The sequence below is a fragment of the Corvus kubaryi genome, unplaced genomic scaffold (assembly GCF_017639235.1).
Source record: "Corvus kubaryi isolate FWS band 111438036 unplaced genomic scaffold, C.kubaryi_AGA036_p1.0 72, whole genome shotgun sequence".
NCBI classification, from domain to species: domain Eukaryota; kingdom Metazoa; phylum Chordata; class Aves; order Passeriformes; family Corvidae; genus Corvus; species Corvus kubaryi.
This window is the reverse complement of record NW_024582060.1, coordinates 60,786-79,088: the sequence shown is the minus strand read 5'-3', so window position 1 is coordinate 79,088 and position 18,303 is coordinate 60,786. Positions and strand designations below refer to the sequence as shown.

The following is an 18,303-nucleotide window of genomic DNA, read 5'->3' as shown; positions in this document are numbered from 1 at the left end:
AGCTGGGAGCTGTAACTGGCTCCTTCTTCCTTGGGGTCATGCCCTCTTCATGTGTCAGAGGGCAGTTAGTGAATTCGTGACAACTCCTGACTTTGTTATGGCAACAGAAGGACAGCCAGCAATGGGGTCCGTGGCTGCAACAAAGGGGAGGAGCTTTGGATAGCTGACTTCTGGCTTGAATATGAAATGGTGGCTGGGTCTGCATGGCAAATAGCTGGGTGTTATAGACTGTGAGTATAGAATTGTGTACACGGTTGTTAGAGAATGTGAGGGTGTAACAGAATGTTGCAGATTCTGTGAGTCTTGTATGTGTTGACTTTAAAGTCAAACAAGTCATTTGGGCCTGTTGAGAGCATGGCTAAATGGATGACCTTAGAATACCTGTTGCTTTTCTCTTAGCCATGGCTGTTCTTAATATTTCTCTCTTTCATTTATTTTTTTATAAAGGCCTGGTATGGGAGGTTTGATCTCTTGCCAGGTAGCCTAGCGGGAATGCTCTGTTCAGTTATGCAAGAAACATGGATTTGATCCCTACCTCCTGTTACCATGCTCTTAGGATTACACATTACAGAAATAAAAGCATTAGCCTGCAGCCACACTGCTGTGCTGTGCTCCCACAGATCTCACGTGGGCAGCGAGATCAGCCCCACTCAGGACTCTCAGGGCTGGGGGTGCTCTGGCAGTGTGGAAAGGAGATACAGAATAAAAGAATGTGCATGGAACACTGTCCTCATCCATGCTCCTCTCCAGGGACTTTCTACTCTTTGTGGTCTGTTTTTGTTACCTTTGTTTCACTGATATACCTTTATGTCCGAAACATGGGGGGTTTTTTAAGTCAACAAAGGCTATGCCTGTGAGTGTGCAAAACTGTGTGGATGCAATGTGAGGAACGGCATTTTGGAGTTCACAGCTAAGAGTCTTCCCAGCGACACTTAAGCCAGAGAACTTTGCAATCCAGCTTTTCCTTACCAACCAGTTCAAGGTGCATCAGAGACACTAGTTCAGTGCAGTCGTACAGAGAGGTACCATTTTAACCCGTGGCAGTAATACAGGAGTCATTTTATACTCAAGTTTGCACTGAAGAAGTTGCATTTTCATTGTTTATCATGGGGGTTTTTTTCCCAGCATTGCCTGAGTGCTTCAGCCTGAGCCCTACGTGAAACACTGTGGCACGTTGTGCCCTGGAGAACTTACAGTCTGATGGGCAGTGCAGGCACAGGGCATCAGAAGCGCTCTGGCACTCATGAGGAATAAGTAATGTGATGCTGGTGAGTGATGTTTAAAGCTGTGACTCCAAGGCTGAGCAGTAGGCTTGGGTGATAGGGAGAAAGTGTAGAAGCAGAAGGGGTTGAGGAGGAGAAGGAACAAGAGTGGTCAAGAGGGGGTACAGGTATGGTACTTCTATCAACTTCACGCTCTAGTTTGTTCCTCTCCACTGCGTTGTACCCCAAAGCCCCACTTCTAGGGGAAGAGGAAAGCCACATGTTTGTGAGGAAGTGTGTGGAAAAAGTGTCTCCAGATATCTGAGTCAGAAGGGAACTTGTGCAGAAAGAAAGGGGGCTACACTTGGCCCTTATTTTAACTCCCTGCAGTAAGAATACCTCAGAGGTAATGCAGATATTAATGTTATAGTTAGAGCATCTATACGTCATGGGGAAATAAAGGTACTTTGCCTTTTACTTTTCACTCCCAAATGACAACACACAGTTTAGTTTTGTCTTGTTTCAACATCTTGTGAGCATATACTGATCATTAGTGTGCACTCAGACAAGGTGCTAATTATCACCAGACACAGAACAAGAGACAGATGTTCCTTCCTGCTTGTTCTTCTAAGGCAATGCTACAAGCAAAGCATTAGAGTCAGACCTGAAGCAAAACCTGAGCTCCAAACACTTCTAAAGGTTAGGTGAGCTCAATCCTACATCCAACTGCAATAGCAAAACATCCCTCAAATCTGAAAACCCCCAAAACAAGAGGGATGTCTGGAGTAACAGCTGATCTGTGTTCCGGCCTTGTGCAAAAGCAACTCAGACAGTTCTGCCTCAACGTTTGACAAACGCTGTTCAACAGACTACAGGAATTTCCAGCACCTTCAAAATACAACCACAGCAGCACTCTGTATTCTCCTCACCTTCCCTTCTTATTTTTTTGCTTCAGGTTCTGAGTTTTATGTTATTAAATTTTGGTATAAAACATTATAATAAATATTAAGCAGAAACATTTTCCATCCTAAAAATATCAAAGATGGAAAAATATTATTGTTTCCCTTTTTCTAGTGAGAAAAGTTGAGGCACTAATTAGTTGCCCAAGGTGACTTTGCTCAGTAAAAGATAACAAAAGAAAGAGAAAGTTAATTGAATGTTTTGAAGGTTGAGTGTTTTGCCTTTTTTTGACTTCAGAAAAAGCATCTTTTTTTACTTTAGAAAAAGCACTCTGGTGGGAAAATGCAGTTTCAGAAATATGAAAATGAGCTCAGATACAATGTGAATCTAAAAGGATTGGCTGCTGCACACGAATTTGTGGCTGTGACACAACAATAGATGAGCGATCAATTTGTGTATAGATATTCGCAACGGGTCTAGCCTACAGGAAAAAAATGCTTTTATGCAAGAGTTCTGGACAGGGTGGAAGCACTTGAATACTGTAGTGATGGAAAAGCTAACAGACAGAAGAAGTCTCTAAACAGTAGTGCTCCTTTTGTTGGAGGAGAAGGATACTGTGTGTGACTTTTTGTTGGCTGGAACTTGCCAGTGCAAGGTGGGGTGAGCTTGGTGGTGACAGGTGCCAGTTGACTCCCTGAGAGCAGCCCTTGCTGAACTAAAAGGGTCCTGTCCTCAGGACGACAAAAAATAGCCAGTGAAAGGTTATTAAATGTACCCAGTAAACATTGCTCTGGAGACAGAAAAAATTGTGTCCTGTATTCCACTGGCTGGGAATCATGTTCCTCCATCTCCACCAGCCAGTTCCACGAGCCAAGCCACGCAGCCAGATGTAGACTGGTGCCTTTGCAGTTGAATTAAACACTGTGTGAAGCACCTGCTCTCCTGATTTGCCTCCGGATTCTTTCTGTGCTGTTGTCCACACTTACTTGTGCCTGGTTAGACAGGTTTTGTCTGCACAGGAAAGAAGTTTGATATATGACAACATTACCCAGGAGTTCACAATCATTTACAGCCTCTCACCCACTACCAGAGTCCTCCTAGTGCTTTATCCAGTCCAGTGCTACCTTGCTATTGCTTCTCACCTAGGACTTGCTGGGTCCCTGCTGCTCTGCCCACCCAGCCCATGATCTAGTGTTCCTTTTCTCTCTCTGTGTTAGCTCTCTTTTTGTCCTTTAATGATGGATTTTGCAAACTGGCTCCTCTTCCTCAGGTTGGGAGGGGGACATGGGAAGGGACTGCATCAGCCTGCCATCATCTCTTGCTTTCTCTTGTATTTTGTAAATGGTTTGAACTGGATTTCACCAAGCAGCAAAAAGCACTTGGAGGGCTTTCCGTCAGCAGTATATAAATAAAAATGGATCAGAATAGATTGGATTGTTGCTTCTTACATCCGCTTCCCCATTTTGTTTTTGACAGGTCCTGGCACTCACACACACTAGATCTGATTTTTTTGTCTGCTTTGAGTTTTTGGCAGGATTTTCCATTCCTCATAGAGAGTTTCAATAGCTCCTACCCTGGTCCTTAGTGCTCAGGCCTCATGCCCTTATGCTTTCCATACTTACAGGTCTTACCAGGCCCGTCATCAAAACATCACAAGGGCAAGAACTGCACCTCCTGCAGGCTCTGAAATAGGGAAGCTGCTGCTGCTGCTGGCTCCTGATCTCCTTTGCAACGCCACTGGGTCCAACATCACTCCCCCACTTCAGTCTGCACTTCCCACTGTAAAGGAGTGGAACTGAGCAAACAATCTGCAACAGGTAATTTATGTAATGAATGTACCCTTTTCCCCTGAGCTGAATATGCATGAGTGGGTGCTGATGTCTTCAAGTGCATTCCCTGTTTGAAGAGGCTTGCCTCGTTTTTTTCCCCTGTGCACCGCTTTTAATGCTACATATCAATCACAAGTGTTCCCTGGTGCATCCAAAAGCTGGTATTTGCTATTCAAATAGTGTGAAGTTGTAACTGTTTACATAAGTTTTGAGAAATTGTTTCTGATCCTTAAGTGGGAAAGCATTCAAATACCTCTGTCATGTGCAGCACATAGCCCTTTAAAGTGTGGGTTTAATGTTTACAGATGTACTCTCGCAATTCATTTTTCATGAGCGTTTGTGCTGGGAGACCTTGGTTGCTTCAATGTGTGCACAAAGGGAAGCGTGAAAGCAACACGATAGCAAACTAGTGCAACATTCTTTAAAATTCCGCATTCGGTAAATCAGCTTTTAAATTGCCCAACTCTAAACATGAGCACTGGAGTGTGAGTCAGAGATTCCCCCTTTTGCTTGCCATGCTTTGTGCCAGATAACGTGGAAGCAAAACAGCATCCAGGTGCAGAAGTCGGGCTGGAACTATTAGGGAGTGTCCAAAGGAGGGCAAGGAGCATGGTGAAGGGTCTGGAGTGGAAGCCTACGAGGAGCGACCGAGGGCACTTGGTCTGTTCAGCCCGGAGAAAACTGAGGGGAGACCACATTGCAGCTACAGCTTCCCTGAGAGGGGAAGAGGAGGGGCAGGCACTGGTCTCCTCTCTGCAGTGGCCAGGGACAGGACCCGAGGGAATGGCCCGAAGCTGTGCCAGTGGAGGTTTAGGTTGGGTCTCAGAGAAGGTTTTTCCCCCCGAGGGTGGCTGGGCACTGGACCAGGCTCCCCAGGGCACTGGGCACAGCACCAGCCTGACGGAGCTCGGGAAGCGTTTGGACAACGCTCTCGGGCACACCGCGGGATTGTTGGGCTGTCCTGCGCAGGGCCAGGAGCTGCACTCGGTGATCCCCGCGCTCCCTCCCAGCCCAGGACACCCCACGCTTCCGCCGCTTCCTCTCGGACCGCGGCCCCGCGGGGGCGCCCTGGCCGGGCGGAAGTGACGCGCAGTGGGGGCGGAAGTGGCGCGTGCGGGGGCGTGGCCGCGGGCGGCAGGTGAGGGGCGCGCGGCGCGGCGGGGAGCGCGCGCGGGGGGCGGGGCCGAGCCCCAGCCCCGGCTGTGGCTCCCCAGAGCGCCGGGAGGGCCCGGGCGGGGCAGGGGAACAGCTCCGGGAACAGCTCCGGGAACTGCTCCGGAGAGCAGCCGCGGCTCCGGTGGGTGCCCTTCCCCGGGCCCGAGCGGGGCCCCGCGGGCGGCTGTGCCGGGACTGCGGCCCGTCACGTCTGAGGGCCGCAGGCACCGCCCGTCGGGAGCGCCGCCAGCTGTCGGGCAGGAGACCTTAGCAGCGGCTGTTTAGAAAGGATAGCAGCGTCGGAAAGTGGTTCGTTGCACTTCTTATCCTGGGTGCATTAGTAAGAGCGTTGCCTGCACGTCAAGGGAGGTGATCCTGCCCCTCTGCCCAGTGTTGGTGAGGCCACACCTGGAGTGTGTGTCCAGTTCTGGGCTCCCCAGGGCATGTGACACATGGAGCTCCCTCAGAGAGCGAGAAAGTTGATTTACGGACTGGAGCATCTCTCTTATGAGGACAGGCTGAGGGAGCTGGGCCTGTTCAGCCTCGAGAAAAGGTTTTCCAGGCATGTGGTGGAGTCTCCCTCGTTTATATTCAAGGACTGTTTGAGTGCAATCCTGTGCCATGTGCTCTGGGATGGCCCTCCTTGAGCAGGGGGTTGGACCAGATGACCCACCGAGGTCCCTTCTAACCTGACCCATTCGGTGCTGAGCTATGACATGGATTGGGAAATCTGGCAGGCAGGCATGGAGCATGGAAACCTCAAGTTGGCAGTGACATACAGGACTCCTGAGCTCCACACAGTGCTCCAGGGAATGACAAGGACAATGCCTCTTTTCAGTGTAGATCAGGTACCCCGCAGGGACAGACAGGAGATGCTGCAGCCTGAAGGGAGGAACAAAAAAAAGAGAAGGAGGTGTCTGAGAGAGACATGAGACTGTGTTGTGAGTTATGTGATTTTTCCTCAGAAAGTCAGCTAATGGCTTGTGATGGGGTTTGGGTGTTTTGTACTATTCCAAGTACACTCCCAGGCCAGTAGTTGTGCTGTTGTAATGATTTGTGAAATAAACACATATTGTCAGTGTTTGCAAGTGAACCCAAACGCTGATGTGAAAATTGCAGTTATTGGAATAATCTTTTCCTATGTTCAAATTAAAGAATGAAATAAAAATTTTGTTCAAAATAAAGAATGAAATGGCCAGCAGTAAGAAGACCACAGGGCTACTAGACCTAACTGTGCACATGAAGAAAGGATGCTGATGGATGTAGAGAGCACTGTGATTCCACATCCAGCAGTGATGGTCATTGATAGTATTTATTTTAGTAATCAACAGGAATTCCTGTGATAAGCTTTCCCCACTCCTTTTTGTTCTTTTATTTGTTTGTGGGGTTTTTGTGGGTTTCTTTTTTTTTTTTTTTTTAGGTATTAAATGTTGTTCAGATATTGAATGGGTGAATACCACCTGGATTTTCCCAAAGGCCTCTTTCCAAAGAAGAGGCTAATTCTTGACTCTGTGCAAGTCACAGTGCAGCTTCCAATAAGGAGCGTGGGGTAGTGCTGACTGTGGTTGTGGCGTTTCACGTGATTGAGGCAAATGTCAATTGGGAGTTTGCCTGGAATGACCTCTTTATTTCTTGGAGGTTTCGTGGTGGGTGTTGCTGGCAGTGATTTGCAGTCTGGGCTGACCTATCCTGGAGCAGATGAGGTAGAAGCTAAAACTGCTCCCATTCCTTGCCAATTCCCTGAAACACGGAGCCTTCCTGGAGCAGTGAAAGGAAGCGGAGCGGAGAGTACTGCTCTTGCCAGAGGCAAGGCCTGGAAGCAAAGTGGCTTTGGCGCGTCCTTGTAGAAGCTTTTCTGCGTGACAGTTTTCTGGGAATCAGAGGTGCTCCAGTCAACTGTCCCTTGCTTAGACTTTATTTTAGGAAGGTTATCTGATAAATTCTGATATTTCATTATGTTTGTCTTGTCCGAGTAGTAAAGCTGGGATGTAGAGGCTGCCTGATTTATCTATATCTGTATTCCTGGGATGTGCTGAATGGGGGGGAGACAGCCACACCTCCAGAGCCCTGAGGGAGAAGAGTGCCTGAGGCACTCCCAGAGCAGCACAGGCTGCTATTCTTAGCATCTGTCCTTCTTCTATCACTCTGGATATTTAAACTGAGTTTTAAATCTTCATTCCCTCAGATAAAAAGTGCTGTTCTCTTCTCTCAGCTCAGGAGTTCATGGGCCAGAAAACTGAAAGTAGGTAATTCCTGGGAACTACTCTGCAATCTGGCTTCTGAGTAATACCAGGTAACTGTAGTCACTTTAAACTCAGCTTGAGAGTGAAAGGGAAGGGTAGAAATTGAGGGCTGGGGAAAAATAGTACTGAGGTAATCCTGAAAGCAAGGCAGATTTTTTTCATAACATTTTTTTAGTTTGAAGGTAATGTGCAGAGGAAGAAGAGGATTATGTGTGAAATTGTTATGTTTCCCATGGCTGTGGTGTAAGAGATTGAAGGGAAACATTTTTATCACTAGCTAATCAGCTCTGCTTAGACCCCTTCACAAGATAACCTTTCCAAGAAAATAGTCCATCCAGGTGTCATTTTTTTGACCCAGCTTTTTGCCAGCTCCTGTCAATCAGGCCACTCTGTAGGGATATTCCTTCTAGCAAATGTGAACGGATTTGAAGACATTCCTTATTTGGTGAGTTCCCCTCCTGTCATCTTCTAGAAATGGAACCTTTGCCTTTGCTTTTGAATGTATAAAACAGGCAGGAACTGATGTGATTGCAAGTTTGATTTGGTTGTTTCCTTAACTAAATGTCTAAGGATTTGTTGTAATGGTGCATGTGGAGCCTGGGGTTTGTAAAACTCCAGAACTTTGGAGCAGAGGGTACTGAATGTGGAGGTGAAAAACAGGACATTGTGAGTTAGGGTTTGTAGCAGTGAGATGTGTCAGTGGTTAGATCTGCAGCTAAGGTCCCTCTGCAGGAGGGTGAAGCTGATTTTGTATCAGGAAACTAGAGGGAAAAACTAGCTGGGTTTTTTAGTTTTGGTTTGGTTTTTTTTTTTTTTTTCTTAAGTGCTGTGTTTCTGGAAGTAAGTATTCCTGTGGTCTGATAGTGAGAATGAGAAGCTCCAAACATTCTGCAGGGAGTCTACGGCAGCATTCCAGTTAGCCCGGTTTTGCAATTCCATTGTTTAAGAGAACTTATTGCAGAGAAGTGGCTCTCTAGAGGACTTTGCATAGCCAGTGGCTTCTGTGCACTTCAGGCATACAAAACCGAAGTGGCCCCGTTTAGGAAATCGAAGAAAGAGCTGTGTCTGGATGTTTGGGATGGGACCCTCAGCTTTACTTATGATGTCTGTATAGTAGGTGTAGCTACGCTATTTATTTAGGCTTCTTTTGTAATAAGTGGTGATAGGAAGGGAAGGCAGGCAATTAGCAGAGTGTTTGTGGTCAGTTGTATACGCTGCCCTAGAATCGATCAATTGTTCATTAGAGCGTCTGATTGTCTCCATTACTGGTGAGAGCCAAAGGTGGCAGTCGCAGAGGGGATTATCTGATTAACTTTGGACATCAACATCTGTCTGTCAAAATGAGCTTTATGTATCCAGCTGGAGGAAATCAATTTCAGCCTGTGCTTAGAGGACAGGGCCTTCTCAGCAAGGTGATGCGGTGAGGGAGGCTGCCTGTGCTTCACAAAACAGAGCTCTGTGTTGAGGGGAAAGATTGTCCTGAAGACAGTAGTGGCTTAGAGGGAGTCTTAGCTTATGGAGCTGGCAGGATTGAAGTGCACCTCTAAATTCTTTCAAGTCTCTACTTTTCAGATTCTCTTTAAAAAAAAAGTAATGTAATAGCATTCTCCCTTTTGGAGAGTCAATATAATTTGTTTGTACGTGATCCATCTTTAAATGTCAGGTATTTTGCAATTTGCCAAGGAGTTGCCGTATGCTATTGTAAAGCTGGGCTCTGAGATCTCAAATTTTGATTCTTTCTCTTAAGCCTAAGTGGAATACGGCAGTATGTGACAAACCAACAAATCTAAGTGGCTCTAAGTAGTTTTTAGGGAAAGGGAGAGTCTCCAGATTTCACCTATAGTAGCTGCCACAGGTACTGTTTCTTTCAAAACAAAGTGTCTAAGCCAAAGACACAAAGGCCCTGGCTTCTTGAGAAGGGGCTGCCTTAAATGCTGGGCTCACATTTTCAGAAGCAGATTTTTGACAGGCCAGTGCTTTTCTTCAGGTAGTCCTGCTGACTGTCAGACTCCTCAGTGCTCTACTGCTCCTGCAGGGCCATGGTGTGCTGGGACACTGCCTCCTTTTGAAAAGGTTTTGGCTGTTCAGGTAGTCCCGTATCACTAGCACTTGTGGGAGCAGGAGATGCCGTGTAGGATTCATTTTCTAAGTGGACTTTTTGTTGGTGGTGTTCTTCTGAGGTGATGCTATACTGTAAGGACAGGCTGAAAGACTGAGGTTGAGTAAGTACCCTCTAAAGCTGGAGGAGAGGAGCAGAAATGGCTTTTACAGCTGTGGCTAAAGTAACTTTGTGATGTAGATGTGGCAGAGGTGTGCTCCTGCTGCTGAGAGGGAGGGAGAATGATGGCTTCTCAAGCTTTTCACTTTCCAGCACCTGTTGCCAGTTTTTGTGTCTGGGGAACTCCAGCTCCTCAGTTTAATTCACTCCTTGAGAGTGGGCGGGGTGGGACAGCTGGAATGGAGAGCCTTTTGGTTCCTGGAGTAGCACTCGGAGGCAAAATCCTCGCCAATGCCAAGTGCTCCAAAGATGAAGAAACCCCAGTCTTGTCTAAAATAGCTACTAGAGGTCTCGAGACCAAAGCAGTAACATCTACAATGGAGTTTGAGGGCACTACTGTAAGAGACATCTAGTAACATGAGCACCCTGGTGGAGTACAGCCTGCTACAGGGCCTAATTAGGGTCTTATTAATGCTTTCTTTCATCACTGCCTTCCAGCCTTCAGATGGTGATTAGACCTATTTATAGGGGCAGAGTTCCTTAATATTCAGCACAGTGTACTTCTTGCCAATCAAATCAGTAGCATCTGCATCTTTGATTGCTGCTTAATAACACTGTAGAAGATGGTTAATTAAAAAATATAAATAGACTTTTCATCCTCTTAACTTACTGAAGTGCTTCTCTCCTGCCCCCACCTTGCTTCCCCAAAAAAAACGTAAAGTTGGATTAGCACAGGGACTGTGGTGAACCTCTTATCTCACTTCTGGAAATGTATCCTTCTCTCCTATCCAGGATAGTTACCTCTTGTGTGCTCTGCTGGAGGACTAAATTTCATCCCCTCCTGCAAATGTCAACACAGGGCAGAATGATTTTTTCCTGCACAATAATAGGACTTGTATGTAGGCTCTTATGCTGCATTTGAGCGATTACTAGCTTTTGTTTCAGTGTCTACATCTGTGTATGTGCACACACTGCCTTATCCTGCCCCTGAACAGGAGGAGCATGTGCAATGACATGTTTTGTTTTTCTAGCTTTTCAAGTCTCTTTTTTAAATACAGTTGTCTGGTTTTGCAGCTGGTAAACTCCTGTGAGTGTGCTTTATCTTTGGAGGACAAGGTGATGTAATTATCTTTTTTTATTGTTCATATTTTTTCCTTGGAGGATTTAATTCTGGTATTCGTTGGGATAGCCTCTAGGCAAGCCTCCAGAACAATCAAGGCATGACTTGAATATGCCAGCAGATTTGACCGTGGGAAAATGTTTGTCCGGGTAAACATGGTAGAAAGTATTACATGTAAGAAATTACTCTCGGTGAAGAATTTGGGATGACTTCTCACCGTTAACCAAGTTACTGATGTGACTTTCCTCTGTCAGAGGAAACAGCACTTCCTGATAAGCTATGCCCAGAGCCTGTCTAGTCCATCTTTTCAGTGTGTTTAATCTTAACCTGTAGTTTATTTGTGGCTTGGTCTGTTCCCACTGTGGAACCATACTGGTGGTAGTTGGGTAGTGGTATGTGGTGAGGGATGTGCAGACCTGTGTTTTATTGCATATTGCTGATCTCTGTGTCTTCACAGGTGGCTACAAGGCATTGATCTTTTATTAGGATCCTACAAAAGAGAGACATAGGGTTAGAGACAGCCTGCCACTTCTTTTTGGAGATGTTACTGCCTGTGGGAATTAAAGGCCTCTAGTTCTTGCTGCCTTTCCAGTGCAGTGACAGAAGCAGCAGCACAGTAATTGCTAAAGCAGCCCTTGTAGCTTTGAAGTATACACACTGATTTTTTTCAAAGTATTTAATCCCTCTTCTCCCCTGAGCCTGCTCTTTTTAGTTTCTTGAAACATGTTAAGGAAGCAGGTATTGTTGATGGCTTGCCTTATTCTCCCTTTATTTTCACAGCAAAGTACACATCTGGTAAGTGCTTGTATATAGCTTTACATTCTGCCTGTGTTGAGGGCAGCCAGGCTATTTTCTTAATATTGCCTTTGTTTATGTTCCTTTGAAAAACTAAGGTATTTTAAGGTTGTGGGGTTGTTTTCTTTTAGATAATTATCCCAGTGGTCAGTCCTCCATAGAGCAGTATTTTCTAAGGAACTTAGGAAAGGTTGCTTCTTTTACAAACTCTGTTTGCTCTGTAACAAGTTCTTTTGAGCTTGCCTTAACATAAGAAGTTTTATTCTTATGGAGAGAGGTGAGCAAAGCAGGTGGAGTATTTCTCTGCCTATCCAGAACAGTGAATTGTATACTTCCTTTTCCAGGTGCAGAGCTTCACATATCCCTGAGTATTAGACTTGGCTGTGGTGAGTGAACAGTAAGCCCAGTTCTCGGTTCCAAATGCCTGAAAACCCTGGAGTGCTCAGCCTGTATTTGGCCTGGTTTAAGTCTTTTGGAAAGGCAAGACAGTCTGGTGGAGACTGATTCTGTTTCCCACTCTTGCTGTTTCTCTCAGCTTTTGCCAGTATGAGTGTTGGAACTGAGAGGGAGAGAACAGCTTTGAGTGCAGAGGGACAGCCACCAGCCCTGAGGAGCTTTGGAGCAGCTTGCCGGAGGTGAAAGGCACAGACAGCTTAAGGCAGAAGTGCAAATCTGAGCAGTCAGTAGCTTTAGTCAGAACTTCCAAATCAGGACATAGCACTTGGAAGCAGGTGGTGCAGTGAGAAAACAACCTTTTTCTCTTTGTTTTCACTTTAATAAGGTAAATGAGGTTATTATATAACATCAGAGCTTATTTGTCTTGATCATGAAAGTTGACATAGAAAAAATAATTGAATAAAGAATGGCTGGAGCCCCCAGATGCTGCAGCTCTTTTCCAGAGCCTCTTTGATTACAAAAAAATAAAAGCTCTATATTGCTGTTTCTTCTGCTTTGTGCGACCCGTTGGTGGTCACACCACTAATGATTACATCTCTTGGGTGATCTGACATCTGTTTTTATGACTCATACTTGCTTTGGGCATGTGTGTCCATTTCTCACTGTAGCATCAGAGTATTTCATATCAGCTGTCATAATTCCAGCATGCTGTACTTCCTGCTGAAACACACCAGCTCCCTTTGTAAGATTCTGGAGTGATGCTGGAACCAGTTTGTTGCTTTGCTAAAAGTCCCTTCCATGTGTAAGGTATAAGCAGTTTATTTGCACCTTTGCTGTTTATGTTACATGAAGGCTTGGCACCCATTGGATAGGGTAGAAGAGTTGACATATTTTCACATGCAGCACTCACTTTTTTTTTTAATGTACTAATTCTGATAGTGGAGCATGGCAAGAAAATGTGCTGCTTCCTTCTCAATGCACTGGAGTTTGAGATAAAGGAAGAGTCAGTCTTACTAAGTGACATTCAGTCTTTGCTTTCCTTCCTGGCTTCTGCTGGGAATATTTTGAATTTTCTCTGTTAAAATATTCGTTGTTCCTACAGTCCCTCTCTGTTATGTGAAGCAATTCTCCTTTTATTCTAAGCATGTGGTGAGGCCCTTACTCAAATTGATTGTAAAACTGGCTTATTTCTCCAATTACTTTGGTCCTAAGAGGTAACAAATAGCAGCTGTAGCATAGAATTTTGCCCAAGTCTAGTCATTTAGTTGTTGCTGTTTTCCCTCCTCCTTGCTGTAGATCTCGAACTTGTTCTCTTGCACAGAAGGAATTATCTCTTGTATCTGTGTCTGGCAGCAGTTTCCAGAGCCTGCCGTATTTCTCCACTGTGGTTTTCTTAGGAAAGGTGAGAATCTGAAGCTCGTTTGAGCATCTTCATTGAGAACCTCTGAAGGTGAAGTTTACTGACAGACAAACTGTGACAGTGTGAGCAGGAGCATCCAGGGATTTTCCTGCTTTGCCCAGTCCTGGGTGCTCCTCTCTTTGCAGGGCAGCAGTGGGACCTGAAGAACAGTCTGTAGCTTCTGACTGCAGGGAAAGAAATGGTTTGGGGGAAGCTAGAGGAGTGCTGCTCCCGAGTGGGAAAATCTGTCAGTCAGCAGCTGAACTGAGCTTGGTTTTAGAAAGGTCACTGGGAGAATTAGGATTGGTGAGAGATCTGAGAGATCATATTGGGGCTGTATAGTCTCGTTTGGTCTCAAGAGGTGAAAAGCTTGGCTTTCTCAGGATTACCTTTACACAGGTTTTGATAGTGAGGCAAGTTTCAGAAGTTTCCTTCTTGCCCCTGCTTCCTACTATGCTTCATGACTGGACAATTACAGCTGTTTATCTGCCTGCAGTAAATTGGGTCATTGAACTGATTTGAGTTAAAAATAGGCATCTCAAACATCAGCAGCACTGATGCAACAGCAGAGTTGTGGCCAGTGGCAGGGAGGATCATAAATTCTTTTTGCTGCTGGGGCCAGAGTAACTCACAGCCGTGTCCTTGCTGTGTTATCTGCTCGCTTTATTCCGTGGTGACAGTCAAATAGTAGATTTGAAAGGAAAAGGATTGAAGCTTGATTGTGGTCAGCAGATCAAAAACTGCTGTCTCAAAATTAGCTGTACTCCTCTCAGATTAACTTGTATGTTTTACAGCTCTAAATAATAATTTCCTGTCTGCTGAGTAGGCCCAGTCAAGAAGACTAATCAGTGTGCAAACATTGCCGCTAAAGAGTTCAGATGCAGAGTCTGGCTGCCAGTGATGCATGAAATGAAATAGGTCTAGGCTTCCTAGACAGGCAGCAGAGCCAGCTCTCTAATGGCTGGGCTTGATCTTGCAAATTTGTTAGCTGTGGAAAGGCTTCTACATCGCATATGATACATTTCTAAACACACCCACCAAAAAAAACCCCCAAAATAACCCAGTAAACCCCCCATCCCAAAAAGAATACCCTTAAATAACAGCCACATCACGTTTACAGAAAGCTTTTTCTACTCTTCATCTTGAAGGACAAATTTGGAGAGGATGGATGGTGTTTCTTAAATGTACAGAAATGGCTGTGGGCAAGTCTAATCTGTTATCTCTTCATTTTATGAAGCAAGATAGGGAATTGAAAGAATATGTGAAGACCCCTCTAATTTTCACATATTAAACTGTTGGTTTATGTTGTGACTATCTCTTTAGGCTCCTGTCTTGTGAATTTCTCCAGTGTGGGCTGTGTTTCTATGTTATTCTCAGCCTGTGCTGCCATAGAGCCAGGAATGCAGGTTGCACGCAGCAGTGCTCTCTGGACTAGCTCCTGCAGACTTCCAAGTACCACAGAGGGAATGTGGTGCATCCTGAGATATCCCTGTCTGTTTCTGATACCTTGTTTCTTGATCCTCCTTTGTTTTGCTTCTCCTGAACTTACTGAATATTTTCTTATACAGAGGTGCAGAGCTCTGTGTGATATGAGCACCTGTAAACTGTGTGTTTTTTACAGCCTGAATGGGAAGAGACACAGAGAAAACAACTTTGAAGGGAGTTATGTAGACCTAGCAGTAGAGTTTGGGTTAGAAAACTTTATGGATACTCTACTCTGTTCGTTCTTCAGAATGTCCTAACAGTAATGTATTTGTGAGTTTGCAATTTCTAGTGTGCTCAGAGAAATGGATTTTTTTTGTCTTTATATTCTTCCATGTCCCAGGAACTTTTTTGTTATTTTTGTAAGTAAAGACATGAGAGGCAGACTTTTTGGGAATTGCTGAGGGAGAGGTGAGCAAGGCTCAGGATGGAAACATGAGTGATGGGTGATCGTCTCCTGGCTGAGCTATAGAGCAGTGGTACTGGCCCAGCTGTATCCAAAAGTGTGCATACTGCTCTCGTGTGTGTGTTGCACACAACTGAAACATTTCAGTGACTGGTTAGGCTTGAGATGTGAAAGGATTCTAAAATAAGGAGGCTTCTTTCAAGATAGTTACTAAGGAACAATCCAGTCACCAGAAGCAACAAACAGCTCCTGGGAGTCTCAGAATGGAAGAACTCTCATTAACCTACTTGGAGCAAGGGGGCATGTGCACATGCATGCCTTGTAATTTCATGGCTTCTGTTCTTAGAAGGGACTGACGGTGTGTTTCTTGGACCAGAAGTGTAAGATGAAATGCTGCCTTTTGCTAATAGGGTTGGATGACCTGAAATATATCTGCACACATGGAATGTGAGGAAAGGGAGGAGGGGACAGGGTGATTTCTGATGAGTCTTGTTGCCACTCTGAACTGACCTTGCTTCTAACTCTGGTCTTTGTTTTCAGCACAGTACTGAGCAGAGATTTGTTAAGTAGCATGCTAAAATGAAATGAAGGTTTCCAAAAACATTCAGATAAGCAAGAGATTCCCACCTCACTGTAGCTGCCTTGAATTTATTAAAAATCCAATATGTCAACCTTACTACTTGTGCCTTTCTCCTCAGCTCACCAATTCTGTTGCAAATGCTTTCCTAAAGTAATTAGTGGAGCAGAAAGTAGAAGTCCCTGAATAACTGCTGTGATAAAATGGCAGTCTGTTATTGTAATGACCTATTTGTTCTTTCCTTTAGGTACAATGGCCGCAGTAGCCCAGAAGCACTTTTTGGAAGGGCAGACATATTCAGTGCCCCTGATCCAGCCGGACCTACGCAGGGAGGAGGCTGTGCAGCAGGTGGCAGATGCACTTCAGTATCTGCAAAAGGTGTCGGGTGATATCTTCAACAGGTAAAGTGCTCTCCTGAGGGGTTGGGTGCTCAGCATTCAGCATTACAAAACAGAGTGCTGTGATTAGGTTGCAGCAGTGAAAGGGCATTGTGTTGGTAAGCAATGGAAGTTCAGAGAAGGGATGAAAAAGGACCAGATGCACTTCAATGTAAGTTTATTAGATTCGAGTCTGTCAAAGTTAAGCATAATGAAATGGCTGCAGTTAGCCAGAGATTGTTGGTTATTAATTTTTTATTCAGTGGCAGACTTCCACAAATTGCATTACTGCTTCTGCTGCACTTATCCTTTATTCCTTCTTGCTCATGTATTAGAGGGGAGGCTTTGTTATTTAGAGTATCTTGAAGATATGTCTTTTTGAGTCATTGTGCTTGAAGCAGCAAAGTAGAAAATGTCTCTTTGTTCTGATCTCTGCAACATACAAACTGTTCTTTTTGGGCTTCTGGTGTTTTGCAGTTCCCTTTTGGTTGGAAGGGCTGAGTGCATGAGACTGGGTTTCTTGCCACAGTATCATAATCCATCTAAGCCCATCTCTTCAAGGTTTTGGTCCAGACTTGGCATCTGTTGCATATGATCATGTTTAGGATTGGATCCATAAGACTGCCTATGTAGCAGATCAGAGAGACTCTTGTGTTTGCTTGCAAATGATGGTAGCTAACGTGATGCCTTTTTCCATCCAGTGCCATCTTTGACATCTCAGTGCTCTGAGATGGTGTGTAGTATCATTGGGAAGGAAACAGATCAGCATTTATCTTCTCATAGCCTAATTAGTAAAAGCAAATGCTTTGGTTTCAGGAGGTCCCATGACTATCCAGTTTAATTTATTATGGTGTGAGCAGGGTCATGACATTCTGTCTTTTTTTGAGTTTTGGAGGTTTTTTTTAAGGGTAGATTGAAGTTCTTTGGTTTCTGATAGTGCTACTTTGAAGGGCAGCCTTTGGGTGAAGAGCAGTCACCAAGGCTGAGCTCAGGTTATTGAGGGAAATAAAGGCTTTCCACTGGAATAGTTCTTTGTTTGGGCAAGAGCTGTGTGTGGGCTGGATTAGGTTGAAGACAAGGTCTCCTTCATTTGTGCTCTTCAAAGTAGGGGAACACGTCATGATCTAAGGCTGGGAGAAGGCTTTCTAGAGCTGCCATAAACATGTGGAAAGCACCTCTCAAACTTGGGCCTGGTTGGCAGGTTGGCCTGTCTCTCTCTGTGGGGCAAATAAAGCTCTTGGTAATACAGGAGTTGCTCTTTCTCTGTCTCTATTTTTCCCTATTTTTCCTCTCCTCACTGCTGTCTAACACAGTACCCTGTAATTTCCCTAGGGAGACAAGCCTGCTGCTTTGTATGCAAGTCACTCCCGAGTACTGAACAGTGACTGTGATGCTGTTCCCTCACTCTTCGGTGCACTCATGACTTTTAATTACCAATTTTCTCCAACAACAGAGGAGGCTTCATTGGCTTCTTTGTTTGCTTTGCCATTCCGCTGAGGTCTTGGCTCTCTGATATAATTAATAGCAATTTAGTAATTATGCAGGCATCTGATGAGAAGTTCCATGACCTTGGTTGTTCCATGTCAATCAAGGGGCAAAGCTCTCAAGGTGAGAACTTTGCCACTTAGTGAAGAGTGACCTTTTATCTTCCCTTGCCTGAGATAAGGCAGCTCTGTCTTCCATTTCCAGGAAGGAGCTGCCTTATCTGGGGAAGCTGACTGTTCTGATCTGCAAAATAGCAGCTTGCAGTGTTGATGGAGAGGAAACTTGTTCACTGTGGGAGACTTGGCTGAGTGTGTCAAACTCATTACTTCAGTACTACAAAGATGCAGATGTTCTGAGGTTGTTTTGTGGGAACAGTTGGATTGGTACAGTGCTTTTGAGAGTGGCAAGCCAATCTGCTTTGTTGAAGGTGGAGTGAAAGTGTCTCTTACTTTCTATGAAAAAAGGAATATTTTCATTGTTTCCATTTTAGCTAATCAAAGTTTCTGCTCAGAGTTGTTGCTGACATGACAATTGAGTATGAATTCTTAAAATGAATGTGTCAAGATGACACAAGAAAGATACCTTTCCATTTAGGGAGTTAGAAGAAAATACAAGGAGCTTTCCTCCTCTTCCCCCCTTTTTGGGCAATTTGGGAAATAATCCATGTGACAAGGCTCTGCCAGCCTCTCTTCTTTCCAATCATTCTCAAAGAAGCTTAC

The 18,303-nt window shown here is 44.9% G+C and overlaps 1 protein-coding gene across 6 annotated transcripts in view; it reads left to right on the top strand.

The window, feature by feature from the left end:
- Positions 1-3,782: 3,782 nt before the first annotated feature.
- Positions 3,783-18,303, top strand: part of WASHC1 (WASH complex subunit 1) — a 42,192-nt gene continuing 27,671 nt past the window's right edge. Inside the window, exons 1-3 of one of the 6 annotated variants that reach the window (XM_042050306.1) lie at positions 5,235-5,395; positions 7,299-7,379; positions 15,970-16,123. In XM_042050306.1, coding sequence (XP_041906240.1) covers positions 15,975-16,123 — 149 coding nt within the window. In that variant the 5' untranslated portion in view covers positions 5,235-5,395; positions 7,299-7,379; positions 15,970-15,974. The other 5 variants (XM_042050303.1, XM_042050307.1, XM_042050305.1 and 2 more) reach the window with 5 other exon arrangements.